At 43.0% G+C, this 16,804-nt stretch overlaps 1 protein-coding gene across 1 annotated transcript in view; it reads left to right on the top strand.

Moving 5' to 3' along the window:
- LOC309567011 (fer-1-like protein 4) overlaps nt 1-16,804 on the top strand; it is a 243,812-nt gene that overhangs the window by 156,014 nt on the left and 70,994 nt on the right. The window contains exons 29-31 of the mRNA XM_082272328.1: nt 2,167-2,335; nt 6,451-6,548; nt 12,381-12,506. Coding sequence (XP_082128454.1) covers nt 2,167-2,335; nt 6,451-6,548; nt 12,381-12,506 — 393 coding nt within the window. The remainder of the gene's footprint in view (nt 1-2,166; nt 2,336-6,450; nt 6,549-12,380; nt 12,507-16,804) is intronic.

Genomic DNA, 16,804 nt, shown 5'->3' with positions numbered 1-16,804 from the left:
AGGGAGCACCGACCTTCATAAGTCAGTGTGCCAAAAGATATTGTCCTGTGTACATCAGGAGCTGTGCAACTGGTGCTATTCTGACCAAGTGTTTGCTATTTCATTATGAACAGCAAGTTAGAACAAAGAGCAAAAATGAAACTCTGCGTGAAACTGGGCAAATCTGCCACAGAGATGTTTGACATGATTTGGCAAGTTTACAGCGATGCTGTAATGAGTTGACTGTTCAAAGAGTGGCACTTGCGATTGCTCTCTGACAATCATCATGCCGAATGGTTTCGACATTTTCAGGGGTTGAGCTAGTTGAAGGTCTTCCTTATCTATCATCTTCTAGTGATGTTCTTCGACTCTTGGAGCGCATGTGGCACTCAAAACACCTTGAACGACTCATTACAGCATCGCCGTAAACTTGCCTAGTCATGTCAAACATCTCTGTGGCATATTTGCCCAGTTTCATGCAGAATTTCACGTTTGCTCTTTGTTTTAACTTGCTGTCCATAATGAAATAGCAGATGTGGAAACACATGTGTTCAGAATAGCACCAGTTGCACAGCTCCTGATGAACACTGGATGATGTCTTTGGGTACATTGGCTTATGGAGGTCAGTGTTTCCTGTAACTGTGTGTGTAGCTTTGTTCTGCCATCTGTTGGCGTGTTACTAAACTAGTCTTGAAACTTTTTGATACCATCTCGTATGTAAAAAACACTGCTGTAATTCTCACCTATGACAAGTATCGATAAATTTCCTTTGGGGTTATTAAAGTATTCTGAATCGGAATCCTTGGATGATTATGTATCTGTAGATGCAAGTTGATATAACAACTTTTTGCATACACATATTCTATTGATGTGGGGTGATAGTTGTTGCTAACTGCTGGTGCCACATGCATACAACTATGATCCACTAAATGATCCCTGATGTTCTTTATTTTTTCTTTTTTTTAAATTGTATTTTAATGGTTTTTGTTAATTATACAGAAAGTAAAAAAGTATAAATCAAGCGTAAATCAAATGTGAGAATCCAAAAGGTAATAACAAGTACCAAAAGTACAACATAGATACAGTATCTATGAATATAACAACGACTGAATGCTCAAGCATACAAAATACAACATTGCAAATAGTATTACAAAGTATCTGAAAGGTAATAAGGAAGTAAAGGAAACACCATGGAGCTCAGGATACAGAAGAAAATACATATAACAGATTGGATTCAGCAAGCGCAAGTGGTATCTACCTAAGGTTTCGGGAGGGCTTCTTCAGGGCAGTAAGTAGAGTCATCCCAAAACTCCAAAATTTTATTAAACCTGGATACTGAGTCATCAATTTCCCTGGTGTTTCATCATGTTGCTGGTCTCAGTGTAACTCTGTTGTACAAGACAAGGTCTTTTAACACTGTTTTTATATATTGAGTTCTGAGTATTCACATGCACCCCTGAAAAAAAAAAAGAGTGTTTTTGAAACGCATCAATCTTCTTATGTGGACCAGTTTGTAAAAACAGGAATATTCTCCATATGAGAGCCAGTTCACACCAGCGCGACTTCAAAGTTGCGCGACTTTGAAGTCAACATGCACTAGGCGACTTCATCGCAGCTTTTATACGACTTCTTTACCAGAAGTCAATACAAGTTGTGCTAAAGTTGCCCTGAAGTAGTGCAGGAATCATTTTCTAAGCTTGAGCAACTTGAGTCACACCGATTAAAATGGTTCCATTGCCATCAATAGTTTGCGACATGTCGTGCGACAAGTTGTGGCAGTGTGAACCTCCTCATATAGATACAAACTTTTCCTGGGTGCAACACATGGATGTTGTTACTAGAATGTCCTTTTTTAACTTTTGTATAGTAAATTTGGAATTTTATTTGATATATTTCTGTTTTTTTTTGTTTTGCGCACTACATGTATGCCCTTTTACAGTCCCTTTGCTACAACACACATTCTGTTATACATATTAGTGGGATGAGGGAATACTAGCATTGTATCTTCTTACCCTATTGAGATAAATTTATTCTCAGGGTTTACACCTAAAGGGCATACACTTTAGGTTAAATGTAATACTATTTACAGCTAATGCTTTATTTTTGATGGTATTATAATATATCATCTAACTTTTATTGTACAAGCAAAAAAATGCTGCAGATGTGATAATATCCATGTTATTGCAGGAGCTTCCGGAGCAAGCATACCTCCATCCACCACTGAGTATTTTTGTAGTTGAGAAACGTTCATTCGGCCACTCTGTCTTGGTTGGGTCTGCAATTGTGTCTAATCTCATGAAGTTTGCTCCAAAAGAACTGGAAGAAAGCATTGAGGAGAATGAAACCAAACCCAAACGTGAGTGACAATGTACTGTGTGGATGGATCTCTAAATGGAATTAAAGCAGTAAATCCAGTTTATAGAGAACAATTAAAGTGACACTATATTTTGGCTTAAAAAAAAAAAAAAAATCAAGTATTTATCCTTGATAGAAAAATAGCCTAGGCTATATACAGCGCTTGCCGCAGAAAAACAATTAACTTAATGTATGTGAACAATGTTGAAAACTTATCTTTACAGTATAAGTGAAAATACAAATCCATTAAACACATGAAAATTAATAAAAAGTTCCAAGGAATTGATAAATAGATAAATAAGTATTTTCGGGTGGTGATCAATATATGTGAATAAAATAAAGGTAAAATTCAATAAATAAAGTCTTTTTAAGTAGTGATCAGGTGCAAAGTGCTTCGTGCTCAATAAATAAAAGTTGGTGACTTTCGTGAAGTGGATTCCTTTTTTCCTGTGGATTGTGGTAGAAATAAATGACTTACCAGAATTGTTGTGTCCTATGTGCTCTATAGCAGTGGTTCTCAATTCCGGTCCTCGGGACCCACTAACAGGCCAGATTTTAAGTATTACCTTGGGGGATGCAGACTAGAATACTGCAATCACTGAGCAGCAAATTAGATCACCTGTGATGTAATTTAGTTATCTTGCAAACCTGGCCTGTTGGTGGGTCCCGAGGACCGGAGTTGGGAACCACTGCTCTATAGCACTAGGACCTACAGCGCTTGGAGGCCGTTCAGGCCGGATTGGGGATCCCCTTTGTGGATGATCCTGGTGGGATACAGGTTAGGTTCCTCCTTACCCGATCTCGATCCTCAGGATATGGGGTTAAAAGAAAGGCTCCAGATAGTGTAATATCGTTTTAATAGTTTATTCATCAAATATTCATAAAAATCGGAGCGAAGAAAGACTCAAACTCCAAGTTTGCAGGCAAAGAAACAGCTTACAAACACCTCCTAGCAGAGTGGCGTGCGGATTGTTACGGCTTGCATTCCACGTGGTGCGTAGCGTGCTGACGTGTGTTCCACAACCTTGATGCGTTTCGTCACTTCCTGTGACGTTTTCAAAAGCTTTATTAAGTATTTATCCTTACTGAAAATGACAATGCCTTCATCAGATTTTCTGTCCAGAAGGGTGGTACCATCATTTTTCAGACACCAGCCAGGGTCAGCATCTACTTCCAGGACTAAAGACTGGTACACATGGGCCAAATGTCGGGGGACATCGGCCCAGGAGTATGTCGGTCTGTCCGACAGAAGCTGGCCATTTGGCCGGCTTTTGCGTGACGAGCATACTGGAGAACCATCAGCCGACCTACACCCGATCAGCGCTCTCAGTCAATGGCAGAGAGTGCTGATCGGAGTGTTCTGGCGGGGGGCCACCCCCCTGTCAGAACACAATAGCTCAGCAGGGGAGATTGCTGCACTAACTTTGCATAGTTAGTAAAGTGGTTCAGACCGATGTATAGTGTGTACAAGATTAAAGACACTAGCTCAAAGATGACACAATTATGTAAATCCTGGTGTCTGTACAGTTCTTGGCTGTGTCTACAATGTCTGATATGAATCAGCCCCTGCCCCCACCCCCCCCCCCCCCCCCCGCTGCAAAGTTAACATTTTTCAGTCCAAAAATCGAGGAGAAATGCTTCTAGTCTAGGCAAAGTGACTGGACTGGAGCTCCAGGATGGCTCTCTAATTATAAACATATCACGTAAAACAAAAATAATACTTTTGCTTTATATTGGTACATATCAAAATGTTTAATTACAAGCATGCAAAGATCCTGGAAGATAAATCCTGTTAGTGAAATTCATAATAATGCATTATTTATTGTAAACTTTGCCATATATAGAGAATACAGTTATTGTTATAAATGTTGGAACAAGCTTCCCTTAAATTCTCACCCTGTAGAAAGGATTTTTTTATAATAATTTTAGCTTTTTTACAGAAATGTACCAAATCTGCCCAGATTTCTTCCTGAGTTATACACTGATCAGCGATTACATTATGACCACTATAACCCATTAGGGCATGGACTCCACTAGACCTCTGAAGGCATGCTGTGGTATCTGGCACCAAGCCATCGGTAACAGATCCCTTAAAGCGGTTGTAAACCCTATAAAAAAAAAAAATAAAAACCTGCAAGACAAAGGCATAATGAGCTAGTATACATCGCATACTAGCCCATTATGTGTAACTTACCTTAAAACGAAGCCCCGAAACGGACCCCCGGACATCGCTGCGGGCGCTGCCATGACCCTCGCCGTCTCTTCCGGGTTCGGCGGCTCCGGCGCGCTGATTGGCCGGAAGAGACGGCTCCGGCGCGATGATTGGCCGGAGCCGCGATGACGTCACTCCCACGCATGCGCGCTGGAGTGATTTTTCCGGCAAGCTCCGGCAAACATAATTGAAGGTCCCCCCGGACCTTCAGAGCGCATGCGCCGCTCGCGCGAGCGGCTGCATGCACTGTAAATATCTCCAAAACCGTGCCTGTTTAGGAGATATTATTTGTACCTACAGGTAAGCCTTATTATAGGCTTACCTGTAGGTAAAAGTGTCAAAAAGCGGGATACTACCGCTTTAAAGTGGTTTTAAACCCTCTCATATACCCAGTGAAATGACTAGCCTCAGGTGATACAAAGAGATAAAACAAATCATCCTACATAAGTTGAACCTGTTCATCGGCAGTGTTCTCCTCTCTACACCCCTTCAAAAGGGCAGAATCATGTTAAATATCTTCTCCATCTGTCAGTATTACAGAGGAGTGGGCAGAGAGCTGCAGTTACACTTTGCTAGAGCTGATTGGAGAAAAGGCACACATCCCTCTCCACAGAGCAAAAAGAAGTGAAGGAAGGATACAGAGCTGTGTTCTGAGTAGACAAGCTCCGTGCTGAGCTCCCTCCCCCATCACACATTTATCTCATGTGTCGGGAAAACTTTTCAGAAGTGATAACGGCCGAACAAAGCACCACAGAGAAACAACACTTAGAGCTTTGGGGAGAGATAAGTAAACACTACAGATACACTATATTACCAAAAGTATTGGGCCTGCCTTTACATGCACATGAACTTTAATGACATACCAGTTTTAGTCTATGGTTCAATATTGAGTTGGCCCACCCTTGCTTTGTGCACTTGTCAAAATCATTTGGTGGAGGGGGGATTAGGGTGTAGGGGTTGTTTTTCAGGGGTTGGGGATGGCCCCTTCCTGTTTCAACATGAATGTGCACCAGTGCACAAAGGTCCAACAAGACATGGATGAGCGAGTTTGGGGTGGAGGAACTTGGCTGGCCTGCACAGAGTGTAAAGGCAGGTGTCCCAATACTTTTGGTAATATAGTATATATGTGCTTTGTTCAGATTTTATGACTGAGGTTTACAACCACTTTAGGTCCTGTAAGTTGCGAGGTGGGACCTCCATGGATCTAACTCTTTTTCCAACACATCCCACAGATGCTTAATTGGATTAGATCTGAAGAATTTGGAGGCCAAGTCAACACTTCAAACTTGGCAGGCACTACCCAAATGTAACCCTTAGAACTCCCTGCTCCACTCTAGAGCATGTCCCAGGATAATGTTTTACATTATTCCTGTAGCAGGAAACAGCTTTTATTACTCCCTGTAACATCTCAACCAGTATTCCAATAATGTGCCTGCAACTACATCTTTTGACCAGGCTCCTGACAGTCAAGGCAGAAGCATTGTTTTGCTTGGAAAGAAACCAACTTATGCATGTGGAGAGGCACAGAGATTGGTGGGGAATAGGCAAAATTCTGTAAACCAGCAGACAGGGCTGACACTACAGCTTGGGATTTCAATGCCGCAGAGGCAACGTTGTCAGTCTGGCCAAGCAGTTAGGAGTATACTAAATTTCCGGCAGATCCGTGGGTATCTTTTTTGTGCACTTGCAGCACTTTTACAGATATAACATGTGTGGTAATGTGCATGCATTTGAGAGAAGTGGATCTCATACCAATGAACTCAAAAAAGTCGAGCAATGATTCCAATGCAATAGTTTAAAACATTGCTTGTACTTTTGTGAACATAGCTGATTGTGTAAGTATTTAGCTTGCACTAAAACATGTACTTACATGAACATTAAATAAATTGTTCTTTGTTTTACAGAGAAAAAAACACTTGTTCCGATGCCTTCCATGCCAGCTGTTATAAATATAGACCAAGATGATAAAGATGGAAAATTCAACCCTCTCAACCTGGTGAAGGTGCGTAGGAATGGCAATGCAAGCAGAAACACTGGTTTGAAATGCCAGTTTAAAGTAGTTTCTATTCTACCTTTGATTTTTTGATATTATTGTTGATTATTGATTGATATTATTATTGATTGATTATGATGATACTTAAAGTGGAAGTAAACCCTCCTATCGTTTTCAGCCAAGGAAGCTGCCATCTTGGCCTCTGTTTAATCTGCAACTGCCATGTTGCTGCACATGTGATCATTTATGACTCCAGCCATTGGATGGTTTGACAGTTTGGTTGAGAGCACAACCAATGTGACAGCTAGCATTTCCGGCATGCCGGAAATGTTGACTGTTTTTTTAAACTATTAAATCGATGGGTTTACTTCCACTTTAAAGCAGCCCTGTCAGGTAAAAAAAAAAGAATATATATATATATATAAAAGGTCCCTGCAAGTAAAGAGTATTATGCCCACCTTTCTGGTGGTCCCTGTCTCTTATCTCCTCGTTTCCAGGAGTGGTTCAATCCTCTGACACCTACATTGATGCTGAGTCCTGTGGAAACATGGGAGTCAATGGATAGAACCATGGGAACCACGGGAACACATGCATACAGCACTTCAATAGGTGTCAAAGACATTGACAAGGCTACAGAACTGGAATTGAGTGATGGCAGGAGACACAGAAGGAATCTTGACCATCCATAGACCTGCTTCCCCTTGTTCCTTGGAGTGTATGGTCAGCCACTTAAAGGAAAAAGCACAGCCTGTAAAGAATCAAAGACATGATTTTTACAGCTTTAAAAGAGAAGTAGGGCCAAAGCTCTTTTAGCCCTACTTCTCTAATGGATAACAGGAGTGCACTTAGTTCTGCACTCCTGTGACCCGTTTTTAACCGACAGTAGGCTAAAGTCCACTGTTGGCTGATGTCACTCAGCCAGTCCAGACTCTGGAGGGATCCTGACTTTAATGTTGAGATCCACCCAGATGCCTGACCGGCAGCTGGCTCCGCCTCAAATCACTAGGCTGAGAGGCGGAGCCAGCTGCTCCAGCCCCTACTACAATCTATCACTCCAGCAGACTGAAGCCATTGGCTCTCTTCTCACTGAAAACCAAGAAGTAAGCAATCAGCGGTATATGATTGCTTGGTTCTTGGTCTTAGAAAGAGGTGGAGATAACTCTTTTTCCCCCAAACATTCTCTTTTGGAAAATCTCATGCTTTCGAGAAATAATATATACTGGAGGAGTGGAACTGAATGGACTTTATTGGCACTGACAACCAGACAGTTAAGTCATAAAACTTTAAATATTTTATTTGGAAAATATTAAAAAACATATATACATATGTGTACCACCACAAGTGCGAGACAAGAAAAACATCAAACAAAAAATTAAATCAAAAAACAAACTCTTAAAAGGCGTATATAGCCTAAATAACCGTAGCCTCTATAACCACCTTAATGGACAAAATATACCCTCTATAAAGCTGCTAAAAAATAAAAGTACTAAAACAGACCTAGGGCTATTCCTGGTATACAAAATGAGACGTTAGGACCAAACCCAACGATGGTAAAATTGGGAGGCTCTGTATTTTGGTACTATATTCCGGTCATAGGTTCTTTCGAGAAATAAGGCAGAGATGACTAGATAACAATTAAAAATGGGCTCCTGTTTTTTTCTCTCATCTTCCTGGGCTCCTGGTTTGTATCTCAATCATACCATTTTATTCAGTTAAACCCCAACTTCTACTTTCAGTGAGTACACATATTGATTCATTATTGTAAAGTTTACCTAAAATGAATGTCAGGGATTCCGTTAATGTTCAGGCAAAAAATTTGGGGGAGCATACCCATGTATTTCCAAAGCTGCTGCAGCTATGAACCAAAAGACATGTATATTAAAAAAGAATAGCGCGCAAATGCAAAAGAAATTACTACCAAATCTGAAGAGAGTCCATAAATAAAAATGGGGGTTTGGTCCCACCATATGGCCATATCGTGCTCAAGCCCACTACTGCGTCAAAGTACCCCATTATCAGTGGGTCCTACACTATCCATGAAAAAGAGATGAATCCAGCCCTTCTAACCCTTGGAGACAACACTCCTTGCTGGGAAAAATGTGCAAATGCACTACAGGGGACTCCTCCTATATCCATTTGATGGTGGACACTGATTGAGTACAGGTGTATGTGGGGGGTGGGGAGGGCTGCTCAACCTCGATAGTCTGGTCAGACCGAATACATAATAAACAGGCAAAAAATTTGGGGGAGCATACCCATGTATTTCCAAAGCTGCTGCAGCTATGAACCAAAAGACATGTATATTAAAAAAGAATAGCGCGCAAATGCAAAAGAAATTACTACCAAATCTGAAGAGAGTCCATAAATAAAAATGGGGGTTTGGTCCCACCATATGGCCATATCGTGCTCAAGCCCACTACTGCGTCAAAGTACCCCATTATCAGTGGGTCCTACACTATCCATGAAAAAGAGATGAATCCAGCCCTTCTAACCCTTGGAGACAACACTCCTTGCTGGGAAAAATGTGCAAATGCGCTACAGGGGACTCCTCCTATATCCATTTGATGGTGGACACTGATTGAGTACAGGTGTATGTGGGGGGTGGGGAGGGCTGCTCAACCTCGATAGTCTGGTCAGACCGAATACATAATAAACAGGCAAAAAATTTGGGGGAGCATACCCATGTATTTCCAAAGCTGCTGCAGCTATGAACCAAAAGACATGTATATTAAAAAAGAATAGCGCGCAAATGCAAAAGAAATTACTACCAAATCTGAAGAGAGTCCATAAATAAAAATGGGGGTTTGGTCCCACCATATGGCCATATCGTGCTCAAGCCCACTACTGCGTCAAAGTACCCCATTATCAGTGGGTCCTACACTATCCATGAAAAAGAGATGAATCCAGCCCTTCTAACCCTTGGAGACAACACTCCTTGCTGGGAAAAATGTGCAAATGCACTACAGGGGACTCCTCCTATATCCATTTGATGGTGGACACTGATTGAGTACAGGTGTATGTGGGGGGTGGGGAGGGCTGCTCAACCTCGATAGTCTGGTCAGACCGAATACATAATAAACAGGCAAAAAATTTGGGGGAGCATACCCATGTATTTCCAAAGCTGCTGCAGCTATGAACCAAAAGACATGTATATTAAAAAAGAATAGCGCGCAAATGCAAAAGAAATTACTACCAAATCTGAAGAGAGTCCATAAATAAAAATGGGGGTTTGGTCCCACCATATGGCCATATCGTGCTCAAGCCCACTACTGCGTCAAAGTACCCCATTATCAGTGGGTCCTACACTATCCATGAAAAAGAGATGAATCCAGCCCATCTAACCCTTGGAGACAACACTCCTTGCTGGGAAAAATGTGCAAATGCACTACAGGGGACTCCTCCTATATCCATTTGATGGTGGACACTGATTGAGTACAGGTGTATGTGGGGGGTGGGGAGGGCTGCTCAACCTCGATAGTCTGGTCAGACCGAATACATAATAAACAGGCGAAAAATTTGGGGGAGCATACCCATGTATTTCCAAAGCTGCTGCAGCTATGAACCAAAAGACATGTATATTAAAAAAGAATAGCGCGCAAATGCAAAAGAAATTACTACCAAATCTGAAGAGAGTCCATAAATAAAAATGGGGGTTTGGTCCCACCATATGGCCATATCGTGCTCAAGCCCACTACTGCGTCAAAGTACCCCATTATCAGTGGGTCCTACACTATCCATGAAAAAGAGATGAATCCAGCCCTTCTAACCCTTGGAGACAACACTCCTTGCTGGGAAAAATGTGCAAATGCACTACAGGGGACTCCTCCTATATCCATTTGATGGTGGACACTGATTGAGTACAGGTGTATGTGGGGGGTGGGGAGGGCTGCTCAACCTCGATAGTCTGGTCAGACCGAATACATAATAAACAGGCAAAAAATTTGGGGGAGCATACCCATGTATTTCCAAAGCTGCTGCAGCTATGAACCAAAAGACATGTATATTAAAAAAGAATAGCGCGCAAATGCAAAAGAAATTACTACCAAATCTGAAGAGAGTCCATAAATAAAAATGGGGGTTTGGTCCCACCATATGGCCATATCGTGCTCAAGCCCACTACTGCGTCAAAGTACCCCATTATCAGTGGGTCCTACACTATCCATGAAAAAGAGATGAATCCAGCCCATCTAACCCTTGGAGACAACACTCCTTGCTGGGAAAAATGTGCAAATGCACTACAGGGGACTCCTCCTATATCCATTTGATGGTGGACACTGATTGAGTACAGGTGTATGTGGGGGGTGGGGAGGGCTGCTCAACCTCGATAGTCTGGTCAGACCGAATACATAATAAACAGGCGAAAAATTTGGGGGAGCATACCCATGTATTTCCAAAGCTGCTGCAGCTATGAACCAAAAGACATGTATATTAAAAAAGAATAGCGCGCAAATGCAAAAGAAATTACTACCAAATCTGAAGAGAGTCCATAAATAAAAATGGGGGTTTGGTCCCACCATATGGCCATATCGTGCTCAAGCCCACTACTGCGTCAAAGTACCCCATTATCAGTGGGTCCTACACTATCCATGAAAAAGAGATGAATCCAGCCCTTCTAACCCTTGGAGACAACACTCCTTGCTGGGAAAAATGTGCAAATGCACTACAGGGGACTCCTCCTATATCCATTTGATGGTGGACACTGATTGAGTACGGGTGTATGTGGGGGGTGGGGAGGGCTGCTCAACCTCGATAGTCTGGTCAGACCGAATACATAATAAACATAATAAATAAGGGTTACTGTATGTGTGTAGCTTTATGTGCTAAAATGTCTAAAGGTTGGAAAAGTTGAAATTGACTTATTATAAAGAGCCAAACCAACCCCCCCCCCCCCCCCCCCCGTTTTATGCCCCAAAGTCTGCAGCTCAAGCAACTATTATAATCTGCCACTGGGAGACCTCTCGAAATGTTTCTTGGCTCATGGCCCCTTATAGCAGCCCTGCAGAACATTATTTGTAGCAGCCTGTTACCAGTGCTGGCCCAAGACATTGTGCTGCCTGGGTCCAAGAATGAAATGCTGCCCTTCCGCTCTCCAAAAAGAAAAATCAGGCCCACCAAAAGGCCCCCAAATTCATTATAAAATCTTGAAAATATTATATATACTGTTATCTTCTTCCATAACTCACCACCGGACCAGTCCACCAAACACCCACTGTCTGTCCTCCTGTCACCCCTGTCACTCCTGTGTCTGCCGCACCCACCACTCCCTAGAAGATCCAGCCTGGCCTGCATGAGATGTAGTGCGCTGATGTCTGACGTCATTGCGCACACCACGATTACGCGAGGGATGTTCCCTCGGCCTCCTCATACTCATCAGTTTGCACTAAGAGCAGCAGTATGAGATGGGGAAATGCCACCCGTAACACCCCGCAAACTGAGGACACACAAAACTGCTGGAAAAAAATCATGGGAGTCAATTTGCTGTCCCTCTCAAAGTGCTGCCTGGGTCCAATGGATCCAGCGGGACCCATGGTAGGGCCAGCCCTGCCTGTTACTCTCTCCCTGTGAGAGAGAGTGGGAGCCGAAGGCTGAAGGAGGACAGCTGGAATGTGAACCCCGAAAGAAGAATTTCCACTCACTGCCTAAGTAAGACCTGGCTCTGCACCTAGACTGTGCAGATTTGGAAACCATCTGGGTTATTAAATTTGTAAATCTGGGTTATTCAAGCTTTTTTGGTGCTGTCTGACATTGTGCCATAAGGTTGATCAGGACAGACAGAATGTGCTGTTTTGGGTGTTCGACGGGATTATTTTCAGTTCACATTGTGTAACCTGTGTTTTGTAGGACCCGTTGAAGAGTTTGGGTAAAGCAATAATTAAGGAAGAGGAGCTGGAAGAAGAAAGGCCAGAACCAGAGGAGCTTGACTGGTGGTCAAAATACTATGAATCTCTAAGAGAAATTTCAGACCAAGTAAGTGTGCAATGACTGTCCATAGAGGAAAAAACACATTCATGTAAATTTAAATTTATGTTGTGATCCTAAGGGAATGGAAGTTGAGAATGGTAGGAGAGAAGGGTTAGAACCCCAGCAAGACATTGTCGCCAGCACACCAAGGATTTCCAGAACAAGTCCAAAGCTTTTCTCGGCGATCACATCATTTCAGCATATTGCAATGTTTCGGAGCCACGCAGGACCCCTTCATCAGGCATGTGAAGGGGTCCTGTGTGGCTCTGAAACATTGCAATCTGCTGTAACGATGTAATCGCTGAATGAAGCTTTGGACTCGTTCTGGAGATCCTTAGTGTGCTGGAGACATTCTCTTGGTCTGGTTAGTCATGGTTCCAACCAGTGGTCGCTTCAGCACCCACTTATATGCACAGCCATTTCTACAGCAGCATGTGCGTTGGGTATAGTGCATTGATTATAACCACAGTCTCTAAATTTGTAGCTGGATGTGTCCCCACTTGGAAAGTTTCCTGTCAGTTCCTGTTCCAGTGCCAAAAACCTCAACTGCACTAAAATCTCCTGCTAGACTACAAATCACCTTACCTTCTCAGGAGTGGGAAGATAACAGATAATTCTTGGGTATCACAAATCCCCAGAAGCTAGGGAGAGTGCCCCAGGTCTCTGTGCAAATGTCCCATGCTTAAAGTTTATTTAATTACAAAACATTTTTTTTCGACAAATCATTTGATAAAGCGCATTCACGTGAAACACATCGTCACAGCAACAGCCGAGCTTGCATTCCATGCTGGTTCACAGGCTTCCATCATCTCTCCACACTTCCTGTTTGTGCCGCACATCATCCAGGCGTGCCGGTTCCTCGGCTTGGCTCCCCTGGTCCCTGGCTTGGCTCCCTGGTCAGCTTCACCATTCCATTACGACAGGCTGTGACACCTGCAAGGCAGTGACACCAGATCCTCCAGCGGGGTCTCCTGGTTGGCACACACCACCCCACAGCGAGTGGGAGTGAGATCTCCCAGGCACGCCGGTGTCCCTGCCTCCAGCCATCAGGGATCCCTTGGACCAGGTCTCCATCTTCCATAGCATGGACATTGGCGCCCTTCCATGCTCCATCAGCTGGTCCACTGGATTGTGTTAACCCCACAATGCCATTGGGAACCATAGTGGTATCGTTGGCTCTTTTATCATTTTTACTTTTTTATGACATTACTTTGTCTATTGATGAAATAAATATTGCCTTCATACATGGCTTAATTGACTCCTGTGGTTCTACCGCTTTATTATCCCGTCCATTGAGTGCTGTCCACCAGTAGTTTACTTCCATGCCACATTTTTCCACATGTTATTGGCCAGCTGCACTGGTTCTGGATTAATTACAATTCCTTGGTGCCTCACATCATCCCTTCATTCACAATCCTTAACGCTTAAGGAACTATGTCTTTCTCTTATGTACTTTAACCACTTACCCCTTAAGATTTACCCCCTTTATAACCAGGCCATTTTTTGCGCTACGGTACTGCATTACTTTAACTGAGAATTGCGCGGTCATGCAATGCTGTACCCAAATTAAATGTATGTCCTTTTTTTTCCACAAATAGAACTTTATTTTGGTGGTATTTGATCACCTCTGGGTTTTTTATTTTTTGCACCATATACAAAAAAAAGACCAAAAATTTTGAAAAAACAATATTTTTTACTTTCTGCTATAAAACATATCCAATAAAAACATTTAAAAAATCAAACAATGTTTTCATACATTTAGGCCAATATGTATTCTGCTACATATTTTTGTTAAAAAAAAATCCCAGTAAGCGTATATTGATTGGTTTGTGCAAAAGTTATAGTGTCATCAAACTATGGGCTATATACTGGAATTTTTATTTATTTATTTATTTACTTATTTTTATACTAGTAATAGCAGGGATCAGCCACTTATAGCGGGACTGCGATATTACGGTGGACAGTCTGACACTAACTGACACTTTGCCGGAGCCAGTGACACTAATACAGTCATCAGTGCTAAAAATATGCACTGTAACTGTACTAATGACACTGGCTGGGAAGGGTTTAAATATCTAGGGTGAACAAAGGGTTAAAGTGATTGTAAAGTCTTGTTTTTTCCTATGAAAATAACAAAACATATTATACTTACCTGCTCTGTTGCAGTGGATTTGCACAGAGCAGCCCGGATCCTCCTCTTCTCGGGCCCCTCTTCTGTGACCCTGGCCCTCCCTTCTGTTCAGTGCCCCCCACAGCAAGCAGCTTGCTATGGGGGCAGACCAGCCGAGTCACAGCTCCCTGTGTCTATTCAGACACGGAGCCCCAACCCAGCCCCTCCCCTCTCTCTCCTGATTGGCTAGCTGACTTTGATTGACAGCAGCGGCAGCCAATGGCTGTGTCTCAGCCAATCAGGAGGGAGAATCTCGGACGGCTAAGACACTCGTTGACATTGCTGGACAGAGAGGGACCTCAGGTAAGTATAAGGGGGGCTGAGGGGGGCTGCACGTTTGTGTACTATGTGTGCTGTTTGCAGGGAAACAAAATCCATCAGATCCCGGCTGGCAGAACAGAGCTCTGCCTTGTTTACATAGGCAGAGTTCTGTTGTGTCTCTCCTTGCATCGCCGATCAACGGACGATCATGCTGATCGGCTTCTGCTGTGTCTAATCACAGCACAGCCGCGGCGAATGCGCCCCCTACCCGGAAGTGCTAGATCAGGTACGAGGTATGTCATCCAGCACAGGAGAGCTGCCTTGCCACCTTACATCGAATTGATGCGGTCCACAAGCAGTTAAGTTGTTTTTGGGTACATTATATTAATACAGTATTTTTAATATAAAGTTTTCATTTTTTTGAGTTGATTCATTTTTGTTCTGCCTTTTGTAAACTATCTACATATCGTAATTTTCTTTCAAGATCAAATCAATATTATTTTAATCCATTGTCACAGGGCCCTTAAACAACGTGGAGCCCATAGGCCGGTGCCTACTCTGTCTATTTGGTAATCCAGCACTGCTAGCTGCTAGCTAACTTCAATTCTCACCAGGCCAAGTCGCCCATGTAAATGTTGCCAAAGTGAGCGAAAATCTCCAAAGTTAGAGGAAATCCCTTTTTAGACAGTGGTCTCCAGAGCAGATATCCTCTTTGAAAAATTTCTCTTAAATCCTGTTTGGTGGCAACTGTAAAATGTTGAATTTTCCATTACTTTTTGTCTCAGTGGCAGTAGTCACCAGCACATAGAGGGGAAATCTCCCTAGCGGGGGTACAGACAGCATGAAAAACCTAGCAGGTTTTAAAAATTCCCCGTTCTACCCAAAACGAAAAAAAAAATAGCTTTAGATGTACTGTAAGTAGAAGTCTTCCGGGGGCTGAGATAGAAAAAGCCCGTAGTGTAAGTGCCCCTGGGGTGGCAGCCCAGGGGTGCCTTAATTTCTCACTGGTGAGGGGCAGCTCGCTGTGAGTTTTTTCGGCACCTTGGTCACTGCTTTTTCACACCTGCCTCTTGGGACAGGCCTTTTGGCTTGCACCAGAGGAATTTTTTATTCCGGCTGGAAGGCCTGCCTTGGTTCCTCACATGGCACCATTGCACTTTCCCCACTCCCCTTTCCCCCACTTTTTGTTTGTTTGTCTTTTTTCTTTGTAAGTCCGTCACCTGCACTATCACCTTTGTTTTCTTTTTTTGCACGACTTGTAGGGTGTGGGTCCTCGGGCCCAGCCTTGAGTCTTGGGAGGGGGTGGATATGGCCTTCTGGCTTAGTCCGCCCTCTCTCATGGGGTCTCCCTTCGGGGGAGCTCCACTTAGTACTTGGGGTGGACTGTTTCGGCAGTCCCCCTGAAGAACGGGGTCAGTTTGGTTTCGGCCGACTGACCACAAGTACCTTAAATCCCTGTCAGGAGTCTTGCGCCCCGGGGGAACGAGGTTTCGGGTCCTACCTCTTCGGAGGGAAGACCATTAGTTTTCGCACACCCTGTGCACTTTTTGTGTTCTCACTTTGTGTGTGTGCACTTTTTTATGCACCGGGTGGAGTCTTTTTGAGTGTGTTTCACACGCTACGGGCTTTAAAAAAAAAAAAAAAAGTAAGTAGAAGTCTACTGTAATGTGCTAGGCCAACCAATGTTACAGCATTATTAGCATTGCTATGATTCGATTTGTACTTCATGTGAACCTGCTACTATAAAGCTTAGAATTGAAACTACATTGACATACTCACTACTGTTTATTGTTCTTTTTGTTCTCTTTCCTTTTTTGCTATGCTCCTTTTCCTAAATATGAAATGAAGAAATGTGTATATTTGCATTCATGTG

This window comes from Pelophylax lessonae, assembly GCF_965119305.1.
Source record: "Pelophylax lessonae genome assembly, chromosome: 11".
NCBI lineage: Eukaryota > Metazoa > Chordata > Amphibia > Anura > Ranidae > Pelophylax > Pelophylax lessonae.
The sequence above is the reverse complement of the archived record's forward strand: the minus strand, read 5'-3'. Positions and strand labels throughout refer to the sequence as shown.